This window comes from Populus alba, chromosome 3 (genome assembly GCF_005239225.2).
Source record: "Populus alba chromosome 3, ASM523922v2, whole genome shotgun sequence".
Lineage (NCBI taxonomy): Eukaryota > Viridiplantae > Streptophyta > Magnoliopsida > Malpighiales > Salicaceae > Populus > Populus alba.
The window spans coordinates 15,130,028-15,145,433 of record NC_133286.1 but is presented as its reverse complement, the minus strand read 5'-3'; the positions used below and the strand labels follow the sequence as shown (position 1 = coordinate 15,145,433).

At 33.9% G+C, this 15,406-nt stretch overlaps 1 protein-coding gene and 2 pseudogenes across 1 annotated transcript; all 3 read left to right on the top strand.

Moving 5' to 3' along the window:
- Nucleotides 1–4,298: 4,298 nt before the first annotated feature.
- On the top strand, nt 4,299–8,901 carry LOC118028534 (hydroxymethylglutaryl-CoA synthase). Its single transcript, XM_035032139.2, has 12 exons — nt 4,299–4,560; nt 5,213–5,319; nt 5,404–5,536; nt 6,050–6,193; nt 6,400–6,558; nt 6,680–6,753; nt 6,854–6,929; nt 7,031–7,086; nt 7,191–7,278; nt 7,663–7,803; nt 7,941–8,090; nt 8,540–8,901. The coding sequence occupies exons 1-12, from the start codon at nt 4,498–4,500 to the stop codon at nt 8,741–8,743; spliced, it is 1,395 nt and encodes a 464-aa protein (XP_034888030.1). The 5' UTR covers nt 4,299–4,497; the 3' UTR covers nt 8,744–8,901.
- Nucleotides 8,902–10,435: 1,534 nt separating this feature from the next.
- LOC118028535 (transcription factor TCP9-like) lies at nt 10,436–12,269 on the top strand (annotated as a pseudogene).
- A 140-nt stretch (nt 12,270–12,409) lies between these two features.
- Nucleotides 12,410–15,055, top strand: LOC118028762 (cucumisin-like; annotated as a pseudogene).
- Nucleotides 15,056–15,406: the final 351 nt, after the last annotated feature.

Genomic DNA, 15,406 nt, shown 5'->3' with positions numbered 1-15,406 from the left:
GATATCGAACTAACCCATTTTATTCATGTGTGTTCAAATTCTTGAATTTCGTATCTATGTTAATAGTTTTCCATTGCGGATTAAATAATTTTATTTTTCTTAAAACAATATATAGGCTTTTTCAAAAAAAAAAATATAAATAATAATAATAATAATAAATCAAAAAGTTAATTAAATAAACCAAAAATTACTTGTGTCAATAGAATTAAAAAAATAAAAGCTATTAATAATAAATAAAGACTAAACTGAAAAAATTGAAAAATAAATATAGATCAAGATATTTGATCTCATAACACGAGATGTATACCCAATTATATTTAATAACTTTATTTCTTTGAATACATTTTTTATTTAATTAAGTGATGTCTACCCAATAAAAATAATTTTTATTTCCTATTTCAAAATATAATTAAGTGGGCACATTAGGCTCGCATTTAATCAATTAATTTAATTTAATTAAAAAAATAAAATATCTTTTCAAAAGCTAAATTTTAAAAAGAATGATAAAGAAAAAGAACCAAGATAACCCGTTTTATTTTTTATATCAATGAAAAATCCTATAGAAAGCAAATCAAAAAAATAATGGAGCTCAATCTCTCATTAAATAAATGTTGAATGATGAAATTGAGAAAAAAAATATGAACTTAACAAAGGAAAAAAAGAAACTAAACAAACTCGGGCGAATCTTCTAGACTTGGGTTAATCTCCAAACCCGCAACCCATAAAATCATATACCCGAGCCCAATCAAGAAGATAAACTTTCAACCAATTTATTATTAAAGGATAAAACTGGAAAACAATATCAATTTAAAAATTAGCTTTAAAAAAATAAGGATTAAATTTGACAGGAAAAAAAGTTATAGGATGATGAAATTGTGAAACAAAAATCCAATCATAAAAATTAGTTTAAACAAAATAAATAGCAATAAAAAAACAAAGATCAAATCTATCATGTAAAAGAATTGAAGGAGGATGAATTTTTTTTTTAAAAAAAAATCAATTTCATAAACTACATCAACTAAAAAGAAAAGAATAAAAAGAATAAAGATCAAGTCTGAAATAAAAACAAATTTAAGTGTTATTTTGAGATTTTTGCAGTGTTGGACATGAAAAATCAAGAAAGATAGATAAAAAAAATAAAATAAAATAAAATATCAATAAAACCAAACTGGATCTCCGTTCACCACATGCGCTATTGCAAAGACGATTTAAACTTCACCCTTGACGTCGGTGTTTGATCGCTAGGTAACGTCACACTCACTTTTCGAAGCATGACCACCACCCATGCGCTGACACATGTCAATTACATTTTTAATAATATTTATATTTATAAAATTATCCCTTTACCAACATGATAATAACAAAAGAAAAATACAAAAATACCATTGAACTTAAGTGATAGAAAATTCTACTTTTAAAGATACTTAAGTCATTTTAATATGCTTAAAACATAGAGAGCACACAAATACCCTTGTATGCCAAATTTTTTTTTTTAAAAAAATGAATTCAATGGTGGAATAGTCATTTTAATGTGCATTATAAAAGTTAAAACGTTTAATTTTCCTTTTAATTTGACAATAACTAAGAGACACTTGTGAAATTACTAAATTACCTGTAATAACTAGTTTTTTTTGTTTTCATTTGAAAGGGCAAAATAAGTGTTTCATTATGGATTTCTATAGTGGAGTACCTACAATTTTTTTTAAAAAAATTATAATAATTTATTTGAATTAATATTAAATGATATACGATATAGAAAATGAATAAAACTAACAAAACACTAAAAAATATAGCTAAATCATTTAGCCACACCTACAAAATACTATTTAATAGAATGATTTTTTTTTTTTTCTTTTTTTCCTTTTATTTTCACCCTTCAACAATCATTTTTTCATTTCAATCCCATCATTCAATATTAGATTGTTTTGGAAATTATGCATTGTATTTTTTTTATATATAGTTTTTGGTTGAGTTATATCTCAGTGTCATTGATTTGGTTTCTCTTCATCATTTTCAACTTTTCAACATTAGATTTATTGGAAGTGGAGCTTTATGATTTTTTTACTTGATTTCTATGAATTTATTTTGATCTCGTGACCGAGCTCGCAGGTTTAACAAGTTAACCCGAGCTGACACAGGTCGTTTCCCCCCTGCTTTATCTTTTTTTTTCATCCTTCTACATTGGATTAGTTAAAAATTAGAAATTATAGATTTTTAAATTTTTTGCCATATAGTCATTCTAATCTCTTGAACAGGGTTGACTATGTTTATTTTTCTAATCCATTTTTAATCGAATAGTTTTTTAATTGAACTTTGTAATTTTTTATTTGATTTTTATGGTGTTATCCTGATCTCATAGCCTCGGTCACGAGATTGACAGGTTCACCCAATTACCTTGATTTTTTTTTTTTCAATTTCACCCTCTAACAACTCATTTTTTTTTTCAATTACATCCTTTAATGTTAAGTTATTAAGGAATTAAGCTTCATTATTTGTTTTCATTTTGTTTTGTGTAGAGTTACCTTGGTATCATGAATTTTTTAATTCCAACCTTTAACATTGGATTTGTTGGAATGGAGCTTTATGATTTTTTTTATGCAGTTATCCCAGTATAATGATCTAGGTCGTTAGTTTAACAAGTTATTTTATGTTGACTTGGATTATTTTTTTACCATTTTTTAATTTTTTTTTTTATTTTCATCATTCAACGTTGAGCTGGTTGAAAATTGAGTTCTTTAATTTATTTCAATTTACTTTTTATAGGATTATCTTGATCCTATGATCCAAATTTAGTAATTTTTTTTTAATTTTATCTTGGTTGATTAGGAACTGTATATTATAATTTACTTTGATTTGTTTTTTTATAGATTTATCACGATTTCATAACTCAGGTTACAGATTTGATGGATTAACCCGAGTTGATCTAATATGTTATCGTCTCAATATTTTCTTCAAAAAATTATTAAATATATCATCGTATTAATATTAAAAAAGATATCACTCTAACATGTTAATAATACTTGAATGTTTTTTTATTTTAAAAAAATGATTATACAATGCGTCCAACAATCTAGTTATTTATAAAATTAACAGATTCTACGAGACCTCTCTCTATTAACAGATGCATACACCCAAGACTCCAACAAAAAATTCATTTTATCAAGAATTTTGCCAAATCTAATTCAATTCTCATATGTTTTAAAAAGTAAAGAGAAACACGTGTGACACATGTGAATGGGGAGAATTTGATGGTGTGACTTAGATGGTAGGGTCCACTAATTCATATTTATAATTTCTTTCATTTTTTTTCACATCATAATCACTAATAATATATGTGACAAACACTATTTATTACATGATTTAGACAAAAATGAAATAAAATATATATTAGATTGAAAAATAAACTAAAGTAGACGATCTTTTTCTGTAATTATTCCATATATATATATATATATATATTGACAATAACACGGTAAAATGATTGGTTGAGCAATGTCTTTATTTAATTCGGGAAAATGAATGTAGTCTCATTGAAGGGTAACATGGAAATTACAAAGGATTAAAAGAAAAGGTAGAAAGCAGCTCACGTGTAAAACTCAGAAGTAGTGACAGAGAGCACGTGATGTCCCCTAAACATCCAAAAGCGTCACCACCGCAGCAACTAAATAACAAGAGCCAGCTAAACTCCCTCAAATCCAAGATTCCATGTTTCAACCTCAGCATTACTGATGTAGGTTTGAGATGTTAAAAGAGATTTTTTTTTAAATTATTTTTTATTTAAAAATATATTAATTTTTTTAAAAAATTTATTTTTAATACCAGTATATTAAAATAATAAAAAAATATAAAACAATAATTTAAAGTATTTTTTTTTTAAAATTTCAAATATATTTTTTGACGGCAAATACAAACATACTTTAAAACTTATTTTTTTTGGTTAAAAAATTGTTTTTGTAAAATATAAATTTTTTTTATTTAGGTTATTTTTAAATTTTTTTTTAAATTACTTTAATGTAATAATATTAAAAATATTTTTTAAAAATATTATTTTAATAACCTTTCAAATAAAATAATGCTTTTTTAAAAAATAATAATCACAAATATAATCTAAATAATTATTAATCCAGGACAAAGAAAAGGTAAATAAAATTTGATAATGGCAAACATTGTAGTTTCATCGAAAACTAATGTTCAATTCGAACAAGTTTTCTTAAGGAAAAGAACCTGACCCCACACTTGTTAAAAAAAATAAAAATTAGAAAAAGAGTTTCTTCCTCTCTATAAAAACCCAGCAACTTGTTGAGAGGCTCCTCATCCTTCTCCCCTTTTAAGCATATTTGTTCATATTTTTACAAGCGATCAATTAAGCCGAATCTCTCCTTTTCCCTATCAATACTTCAAGAAAGAGAGAGTTTGGTTGTTTTGGCCTCTTTTTATTTGAAGTTTTTTGATTTCTAGACTTGTTTGTTTCTTGAGAAATTTAAAGAAAATTCAAGAATGGCAAAGAATGTGGGAATTCTCGCTATGGATATTTACTTCCCTCCTACCTGTGTTCAACAGGTGATTTTAGATTTCATCCCTCTATCTCTCATTCTCATTCTCAATATCATCAATCTTGTTTCTGTTTTCTTTACATGGAATGGAGGTTTTAAGAAAATTCAAGAAATTAATTTAATTTTTGTTTTCAATTAGAATCAGGATTCTAATCATTTGTAGTCATGATATTTAAGGTAGTGTTTTGTTCGGTAGATATTGTTTTTTTGAAGTGTTTTTTATTTTAAAAATATAGTAAAATAATTTTTTTTAAATTTTTTTTAATATTATTAATTTAAAAATAAAAAAACTAATTTAAAATAAAAAAATTCAAATCCTTTCAGAAATACATTGCCACCGAAAAAACAAACACATTTAGTTTAGAGTATGTTTTTTGAAAGTTTGGTTTTGCGATATTTAAATAAAACGAGGAGATCTTTGCCTGTATTCCCCATCATTTTTTGAAATTTTAGTATTTATTGATTAAATTTTTGATTGAGATTAATTAACTATGATAATAATTGTCATTTTTGTTTCTTTTACTTATTTATTTTCATAACTATTAATTTCACAAAGAAAAGGGAGTTTCAGATTCATTAATCGCTTGTCTCTGCAGCATGCAAGAGCATATCTGCTTTGTTTTTTCAATTTTGTGATTTGGGTTTTACATGTAAAACAGGAAGCCCTGGAGGCCCACGATGGTGCAAGCAAAGGGAAATACACAATTGGACTTGGACAAGATTGCATGGGATTTTGTACAGAAGTGGAAGATGTTATCTCAATGAGGTTTGTGATCTCTTTACATCTCTGTACATGGTTGTGCCTTGTAACTCTAGCCGGTGATGATCTTCAATATTCTGGGATTTTCAGTTTGACAGCTGTGAGTTCACTCCTTGAGAAGTACAATGTTGATCCAAAACAAATTGGTCGCTTAGAAGTTGGCAGTGAGACCGTTATTGACAAGAGCAAATCCATTAAGACCTTCTTGATGCAAATCTTTGAGGTATATAATTATTTTCAATGTTTATATGGCTGCACGGACCTGTGAATGGATCTTTGATGAAGTGTATGGTTTAAAACTCCAAGCTAATGAAAGTAAATATGTTAGGAGATTAAAGCCTGATGGCTGTTATAGTTTAAGCAGAAAGGCCAAGAGTCATTGGAATGTTTACTTTATGGAACCATGCTTCAATTAATTATCTTGAAATCCTGAAACATGCGTCGATATACCATGATTTTTTGTCACAGAAAAACCCTTTTAGTTTAATCTTGTGAATTAACATTTGATTTAGAATGGAACGAAGAAGATACATAATGGCCAGTAGCAAGTGGCTAAAGTTGGATTTTCCTGATATTTAGATTTTGATCCTTCACTGTGCATCTCATTTTCACCACCTGTCATGTATAATAGATTAATTTTGAGGTCATTTCTGGATTTAATTCAGTAGCTCTGCTTTTGAAAACAAAAATATCATTCTCTTTTGTAACATAATGCTCTTTCTTGGAAAACAAGCAGAAATGTGGAAACACTGACATTGAAGGCGTTGACTCAACTAATGCATGCTATGGAGGAACTGCAGCTTTATTCAACTGTGTCAATTGGGTTGAGAGTTGCTCATGGGATGGACGATATGGGCTTGTTGTGTGTACTGACAGTGCGGTATGATGATATCCTTGAACTACTTCATATTTGCTTTCCTTTTCTTAAAATCACTTGTTAAACTTCTTGATGTTAAAATCAGCTTTATTTTTTAAAACAAGACCAGATATTCGAATTTCTTAGATACTTCCATATTTTCTGTCTCAGTGTTTTGGAGTGTATATTGGTTTCCATTTTTTTCCCTGAGGTCTCTTTCTATTTATCAGGTCTATGCAGAAGGGCCTGCTCGACCAACTGGAGGAGCTGCTGCCATTGCCATGCTAGTTGGTCCAGATGCACCTATTACTTTTGAAAGCAAATTTAGGGGGAGTCACATGTCTCATGTCTATGATTTCTATAAGCCCAACCTTGCCAGTGAATATCCGGTAACCCCAATTCCCTTCTACATGATTCCTTTTTCTGCGTAACCTGTTCACTACTATAATTCTCTATAGCCTTTTTATGTTTCTCAACACTTTGTCCATATGCTGACAAATGCAATTGTAGGTTGTGGATGGCAAGCTTTCCCAAACATGCTACCTCATGGCCCTTGATTCCTGCTACAAACAATTCTGTGCCAAGTACGATATATTAATTACAAAAAGCATTTTTCACGATGTAGACTTTTGTTGATACTGGCGATGTGTGATTTTAAATGCCTTGCTATCTTGTTCTGTTTAGGTACGAGAAATCAACAGGCAAACAATTCTCTATTTCTGATGCAGCCTATTTTGTATTCCATTCTCCATATAACAAGGTAAATTGATTATTTTGGATTTGCAACTTCTCTCTTTGCCTACTTTACTTAAAGTGACATTTTCAGCATTTGTATTAATTCTGTATGTTGAATTTTTGCAGCTTGTACAGAAAAGTTTTGCTCGTTTGGTGTTCAATGACTCTGTGAGAAATGCCAGGTTCTGTCTTTTCTCCACTCTGAAGAATTTTATTTGTTTTGTTTTTTACAAGTAAAATCTGCAAGTTATATCAAGTGCTTACCTTTATTTGATACTGTTTGCAGCTCTATTGATGAGGCTGCTAAAGAGAAACTAGCACCATTTTCAACTTTATCTGGTGATGAAAGCTACCAAAACCGGGATCTTGAGAAGGTGCATTTAAGATCCTGACTGTTAAAAAAGTGAACATGTTTCTTTCTTTTGTTTTTATCCTCAACCCTGCAAAGGGAAGGGTTGGTGGTTGCGTAGTTTGACACTTACGAGACAGTGGAGAGACAGAAATTGTTTGATTTGTTGATCCCTGATTTCTAAGGATATTTCTTTTCTTTCAAACTATATCAAATCCTTGTTTGGATGTTTATCGGATAATGTGCTAAAAAATTTAGGATTTATAATCCTCTGAAAGCCAACTATATAAAAGCCGTGGGGCTGAATATTTCTTGACTTCTAAATTGCAGAGACTGCCGTGTTATAATTGTTTATTTGTTGAGATTCAATCATCTTGCTGATTGGTCACTTGATGTCATGCATCTACAGGTATCCCAGCAAGTTGCAAAGCCTCTTTATGACGCGAAGGTGCAACCAACCACTTTGATACCCAAGCAAGTTGGCAACATGTATACTGCATCTCTCTATGCGGCATTTGTATCCCTTCTTGACAATAAAAGTAGTGAATTGGTAATTGCTGTTGCCATTTTCTAATTTTGGACGACTTACCTTTATCATGGCCTATATTTCATCATTAAGATGACTTTAATATTAGCTTATTTATATTGGATGCTAGTGCTTACCGAGATGGTATGGATTAATTGCAGGCGGGCAAGAGGGTTATATTGTTCTCATATGGAAGTGGTTCGACAGCCACAATGTTCTCATTGAAATTACATGAAGGTCAAAAGCCATTTAGCCTGTCAAACATTGCAACTGTGATGAATGTCTCAACGAAGTTGAAGTCAAGGCATGAGGTAATTTTGAATATTTTTCTTGAATGGCCAAAGATGTCGTGTTCCTTGTATATTGTTCTCCTTGATGCAACAAACCTATCTGCCTGCTGCTTGCCTCAATATTTGGATTTGTAACATAATTTCACCGCTTTCAGTAGACACTCTCTCACACACACCTATACACATCTATCTTCTAGATAAGCAATCTAAAGGCCTTTGAAACCTGGAACCCTTCATTTCCGTTTCTCGTGTGCTTTCACCTGGACTTACAAGGTGATTGGTGAGTAATCATGCGGTTCCTTGTGATCTTGATGGAATCATAATAAAAAACATTGGGATATTTGGATTGTTCCAGAAAAGATAAAGGTTAAAGGGCTTTGTCTCTCTGAGAGAGAACATTTCATGTATGTTAAATTATAAAGGCGCAATATCATCGAATGCATTTCACTGAACTTTTACTTTTTGTGCAGGTTTCTCCAGTGAAATTTGTCGAAACTATAAATCTAATGGAGCACAGGTACGGAGGCAAGGACTTTGTGACGAGCAAGGATTGTAGCCTCTTGGCTCCAGGAACGTACTATCTGACGGAAGTCGACTCTATGTACCGAAGATTTTATGCCAAGAAGCCTGTGGATGGTGCTTGCGAGAATGGTTCACTTGTCAATGGTTACTGAGCCACTACAGTTGGATTCGGCTCTTACTTTCAGATAGGTGTTGTTGTCAAGTCCTAAGAAGAATATTCATATGCTTCCTTAAGGTTCGTTATTTAAAGCAAACTGTTGTAATTTTCATTCCACCTAATAAAATCCCTCTCTCTACGAGAGTTTTCTTATTCCGTAAGATTTTATTTTTAAAAAAAATTAGGGCAATCCCCTGATTGATAACGGTAGAAGCAGGATTCACCCTCTCCTCGCCATCTCTATCTTGCTCTTTTAAATACCTGTCCGTTCTACGATGGAGAAGGCATTGCAATTGCATAGCTTCTATCTGGAATTCAATGGAGAAGGCAATACTACAATCTGCATTGCCTCCCCCTAAATTTATAAAAAATTATCATTATTTCAAGTTTCATGACAATTTTAAAAAGTTTCTGATAATCTAAGATTTTTTTTTTATATATTTTAATTTGTTTTATTTAGACAGCAGCAAAAGCACGCCAATAAACTAGTGGTTACTATTTTGTAAATAGCTCCATGGATAAAATTCAAAGCATTTTCAAAGTAATGTTGAGTCGGAAATAAGCCAAGCCATGACTTTTGGTGTTGGTTAGAGTAAAAGAGTGAATCTCAAGTCCCAAGTAGTAAAATAAAATAAAAAAGCTAGATTTGAAAGTAAAAACAGTGTGTTTATTGACTCATTTTACTATTCACTATAATTGAAATGATGTCCCTAAAAACTCAATTGCCTTTGATTAGAGGATAATTCAGTTTTTTTTTAGAGCATTAGTTTTTAAAGATTTATGTGAGGGTATAATTTTTAATTTTTTTTAATACAGTAATATGGTCTAATTATTACCAGAATTGTAAAACTAGCTAAAGGGATATTTTGATATTTTTCTTTTTTAAAATATAGTGAAATGATAAATTTACTTCTGAAATAAAAAAAAAATAAGTTAAGCAATGCATAGAGAAGTATTTTTGTCTTTTCACATAGGTGGTTTTGTGAATTCCAGGATCATCGAGGATGTTTCATCTTTTAAATTTACTAAATTAATTCTTTAATTTAAAAAGTTAATGGTGTCGTAGTGTATTCGGTAGCACACCAAATGCACTTACAGTACAATAAGATAGCTTTTTCTTGGGCATGGACCGCCACAACAAGGTGTTAACAACCCATGGAAATCCAATTTATTAAACCACTCTATTAACCAAATTGGTTGACTTTAGACCACCCATGTATCATGAGTAGTCTTTAAGGTGTGGTTAAAATTGTATTATTGAGATTTTTCTAATAATTTTAAATGTGTGGAAAACAAAATTCTGATGTGTTTTGATGATTTATTCTTTTTTTTTTCCTTATTCATTTCTTTTTTATGTCACATTACCTTTTATTTATTTTTTTTAATTATTGAATCTTAAATCTTATTTTTTACTTTTAGATTTTTATAAAAATTTAGATAAGAGATGCATTTTGATTTTGAGCAAACAATTATTTTTAAGAATAATAATTGTGTAAAAATTTAATATAAAAAATATAATTATGTTCAAATAGTGCTATTTCTCAAATATTTTTCTAACTTATATTATTTTTAAAAAACTTTTTATCAAATTGTATCATTTTTTTCAAAAAAGAATCTTATTAGAAACACGACCAATGTAAATAAATTCCATGGTTTTGCTTTTGTACCCCTAACTTTTCCACGTATCTTTCCGTTTGTCAATTTATATCATAGTTCATCCGTCATCATCTTAACCAAACCCTACCCTTTCTATTCATTTTCCCTGGAAACAAACAAAACATCCAAATTACCTTGCGGGTTTCTTTCATTTTTCTCCACTGGACCCTCAAGAAATGGCATCCTTTCAAGAACATGAAGTGCACCTAGATGATGAAGGTGGCACTTCTGATCTGAGCACAAACGCTGGTGACCTAGAAGACAACAGGAACAACAACAGCGGCAATAATAGGTCCTTAAAAATATCAACAATTGATGGAACAGAAGCATTTCAAGTCACGCCGCTTAAGGAAGAGCCCATTGACTCCGATCCTTCTTCTTAACCAGACAAAAGAACCCTCCCAAAAATGGGTGTAGTCCCGCTAGCTATGCAGATGCCGATGCCGATGCCGATGTCAATTCCAATGCCTATGCCAGTCACTACAATAGCAACAACCAGACGTTCATCCACCAAAGACTGCCACACAAAAGTGGAAGGCCGTGGTCGTAGGATCCGAATACCCGCCACTTGTGCTGCCCGGATCTTCCAATTGACTCGACTCGAGAATAAGGCCACAGTTCAGACGGTGAAACTGTTAGATGGCTCCTTGAACATGCTGAACAAACTATTATTGAAGCTACCGGCACGGGCCCGGCTCTTGCTATTGCTGTGGCAGGACTCTAAAAATCCGTACACCAACCACTAACAACAGCAATTCATTAACTGAAACACCGATGAAACGGAAGCGCCCTTCGAATTCAGAGTTTTGCGATATGAGTGAAGCAACAGCCGTTTCGATTTCACAGTCATCTAGTTTAGCCCCAGTAACGCCTAGAGCACCAGTTGCTGCGGCCGACACCACAAGGATCGTTACCTGTTTTTGCTGTGGGAAATAATTGGATGATGGTGCCAGCAAATGCTTTTTGGATGATTCCACACGCTGCGGCCGCGGGTACTCCCACCGCAGCTCCAACATTTGCTGCTTGTTCTAATCAACAAATACGGGCCTTATCGCCTTCGCTAACTCCTGTATTTAACGTTGCGGCGGCGTGGCCCATATCACCATTTGTGGCATCAACAAATTTTGGGAATCAAACAGGAGTAAATATAGCAGCGGCAAGTGTTGTAGAAATACCTAGCGGGGTTGAATTTAAGGCACCTTCTCTGGTGGTCGCTAGCACATCAGTTGGAGTTAAAGATGAAATCGACAATGGCGTGGCGCCTAGTGCGGGTTCTGGTAGTGGTAGCGATAATGCATATGTTATGCTGGAGTTGCAGTTGACGGGGCGTCCTGGGATTAATCGACCATAATGCATATGTTATGGTTGAAATCGGCAGAACTTAGTGTTAATGTGCGCACTAACAAATGTAAATTAACGTTGTTAGAAATAAATTCAAGTTTAGGGTTTTTTTAATTATTATTATTACCTAGTACAAAATAGTATTATATATAAATTTAGTCCTTACCGAGATATTCGGGTTAATTTACTATCCCATACTTTCTGACGGAGACTGCTAGAAAAGTACTTGTAACTATTCAAATGTCTTAAAGGCACAAATCGAAAGAGAAATATTAATTATTCTAAACAAAAATCCGGACGACGAAGAAAAAGAAGGTGACAGACGATGACCCCAACACTGACTCGAATCCTCGACGAAGAGTGACTGGTCTTCATCATATTTTAAACAGAGGAGATTTTGTTGCTAAATGAGCTGACCTCTCAGAAAAATAAAAATTTGGTCGTTTTGTAATTATTTCGACACTCACAAAGCCATTAATAAGTTCAATGATTAAGAATTATCTTCGATGATAACAACAAACACTAAACTTTCAATGGATTTGCGGCAAAGTTATCAGATGAAGAAGTTGAAAAATTATCAGGTGAGCTGTCGAACGAATGGTACCAGGATTTAGGGTTTTATTAGCTTCATCGATGCTGAATAGGATCAAATGTTTCTGCAGACATGGAAGGTGTTGTTTCAGTCATTCCAAATCACATTTTAAAGCTTCACGACAAGGTCATGGGACTTCATGGGTTTCTCTAAAGGCAAACTTGGAGCACCCTTGGAAGGAAATGTTGTTATCGGTTTTCTGGACACAGGTTTATGTTTTGAAATTTATTTGCCTCGCTGGCTAAAACTCAAGACGATGTATTTTACTTACAAGCTTTCATGTCTTTGCATTGATGATGAAGGAATGAGCGCTCCACCTGCTAAATGGAAAGGAATATGCATTGGTGCCAACTTCACCTGCAACAAGTAGGACTATATTCTTGATTGCATTCCCCGGTGCTTCACTTCAACACTGTAACTAATGAAACTTTAGAAATTGCAGCAAACTCATTGGAGCCCGGTAATACAACAGCGAGAACTTCTTTGACATTACTGACTTCCCATCCCCTAGAGACTCCGAGGGACATGGAACCCATACTTCTTCAACAGCAGCTGGCCGTGAGGTGCAAGGAGCAAGCTACTTCGGTCTAGCTGAAGGAGCTGCAAGAGGTGGAGTTCCCAATGCAAGAATTGCTATGTACAAAGTTTGCTGGTCGTATGGATGCTCAAGTGCAGATATCCTCGCAGCATATGATGATGCCATAGCAGATGGTGTTGATATTATATCTGTGTCCCTTGGTTCCGACTTTCCATTCCCATATATGGAAGATCCCATCGCCATTGGATCTTTCCATGCCATGAAAAACGGTATACTGACCTCAAATTCTGCTGGCAATTCTGGAACCTGTCCATATTCAGTCTCCAACTACGCACCATGGACATTGACGGTAGCTGCCAGCACCATGGACAGGAAGTTTGTTGCACAAGTTGTCCTAGGCAACGGACTAGTCTTAAGTGTGAGTATATGAGCACCGCAGTAGCATCATTAACAACAGATTTCTCACCAATCGTTTACTTATACCATGTATATTGTTTATTGGATGACTAATAAAGGGACTCTCGATAAATAATTTTGACCTCAACGGGACCACATATCCATTGATTTGGGGAGGAGATGCAGTTAACTTCTCAGCAGGTGCTAACACGGAAATTGCAGGCTTTTGCTTTCCTGGAGTTCTCAATTCATATAAAGTGGAGCGGAAGATTGTTCTCTGTTATACGATGGTGACTCGTTCTGACATTCTGCTCGCTAATGGTGTGGGTGTCATAATGTCAGATTCATTTTACAGTGTAGATTTTGCTTTCAGTTTCCCAGTACCAGCAACAGTAATCAGCAATGAAGATAGAGTCAAAGTTTTGAATTACATCAGAACAACAGAGTAAGCAAACCTCCATAGAAATTCTAATTGGATCACCTCTATAATGACTTTAAAATTTATTGGTTTTGCTGTTCTGAAATAATAACCATAAATTTCAGGAATCCGACCGCGACTATTCTGGTTGCTCAGGGTTGGAAGGATGTCGTGGCTGCTTCAGTTGTATCGTTTTCTTCGAGAGGACCAAACCCGATCACCCCAGATATTCTCAAGGTAACCAACAGGCTCAATAGCTATAATTAATAGAACCGCCTATTCTGTCTCTGCTAGACTTGACTTGAAATTTTAAATGGGTGATACAGCCTGATATCACTGCCCCTGGTGTGGACATCCTCGCTGCCTGGTCACCTGTGGCACCTCCTTCTATCGACTACAAGGACACCAGGAGCCTGAATTTCAACATTATCTCCGGTACGTCCATGTCTTGTCCACACACTAGTGCGGCTGCTGCCTATGTGAAGGCTGGCCACCCTAACTGGTCTCCTGCTGCCATTTAATCAGCCCTCAAGACAACAGGTGAGAAACCTGTTGACTTCGCATTAACATTTTTTTTTTGGGGAAAAAGACACTTCAATTCGGTCTCCTTTGTTAACCCATTTGTTTCCGTGAAAAGCTACTATCATGGACCCGAGGAAGCACGTTGACCTTGAATTTTCTTCCGGATCTGGTCAGATCAATCCAGAGCATGCATTAAACCCTGGGCTTGTTTACAATGCATCCGAAGCAGATTATATTAACTTCCTCTGCAAGCAAGGTTACAACACTACCACTCTCAGAATGATCACTGGTTCCAACAGCAGTGTTTGCAACAGCACCACACCTGGAAGAGCCTGGGATCTTAACTGCCCAACTTTTGCCATAGCCGTGGAAGATGGCCAGCCAATTCAGGGAGTCTTTACTAGGACAGTTACCAATGTTGGTAATAGCTATTCAACCTACACTGTCAGCACGTACATGCCATACTCTGTTAGCATCACTGTGGAGCCCTCTGTTCTGACATTCTCTAAAATCGGAGAGATGAAAACATTCTCAGTGAAGCTCTATGGACCAGTGATTGCGCAGCAGCCAATCATGTCAGGTGCAATCACCTGGAAAGATGGGAACGGTCATGAAGTGAGAAGCCCCGCGGTTGTATACAATATCCTCCCTGGTTACGAGTATGGAATACCCACTTCCTCCATGACAACACATAAAACAGACAAATTTGAAGGCCCTTCCATGTATCACAAGACCGGTATCCTCGGACGCCACTAACGCACCAAACCCATTTATGATTTCTCACGCTGAGGTTTCTGTTACTTCAGTTAGCTTTCAAATGTGTCCTGCTCCTGCTTGATTGAAATAAAATCGATCAGACTCCAAAGTCTTCGACTTGAATCTGTTGAATGCTTTTCTTCTAAAATTCTTGTTTAAACTTGTGTGCTTGACTTACGTGAAGGTGCTGCAATTCCAGGTAGGCCACGACAATTATTTTGCTCTTGTACAATTCTAGGTTGCAACTCGGCCCACACCGCATCTGCTGCCAGAAATCACTACAAGGACAAAGGTTCAAGACACTACCATTTACAGGTTCTTCCATAATCAGCAAGCTAAATTTCTATGAAGATGTTCCATTTAGAAAAATAATTCAATTAAGATTCTCGACAACGCTGCTGCCACAATCCCTAATAACACACAGATCATCACATCTCTA

Bases quoted from the DNA above. Each gene is read 5' to 3' on its own strand.
- LOC118028534 (XM_035032139.2), top strand. From the start codon at position 4,498: ATGGCAAAGAATGTGGGAATTCTCGCTATGGATATTTACTTCCCTCCT. The intron at 5,320-5,403 runs GTTTGTGATCTC...TGGGATTTTCAG, and splicing joins GAAGATGTTATCTCAATGAG to TTTGACAGCTGTGAGTTCAC. The intron at 6,930-7,030 runs GTAAATTGATTA...GAATTTTTGCAG, and splicing joins TCCATTCTCCATATAACAAG to CTTGTACAGAAAAGTTTTGC.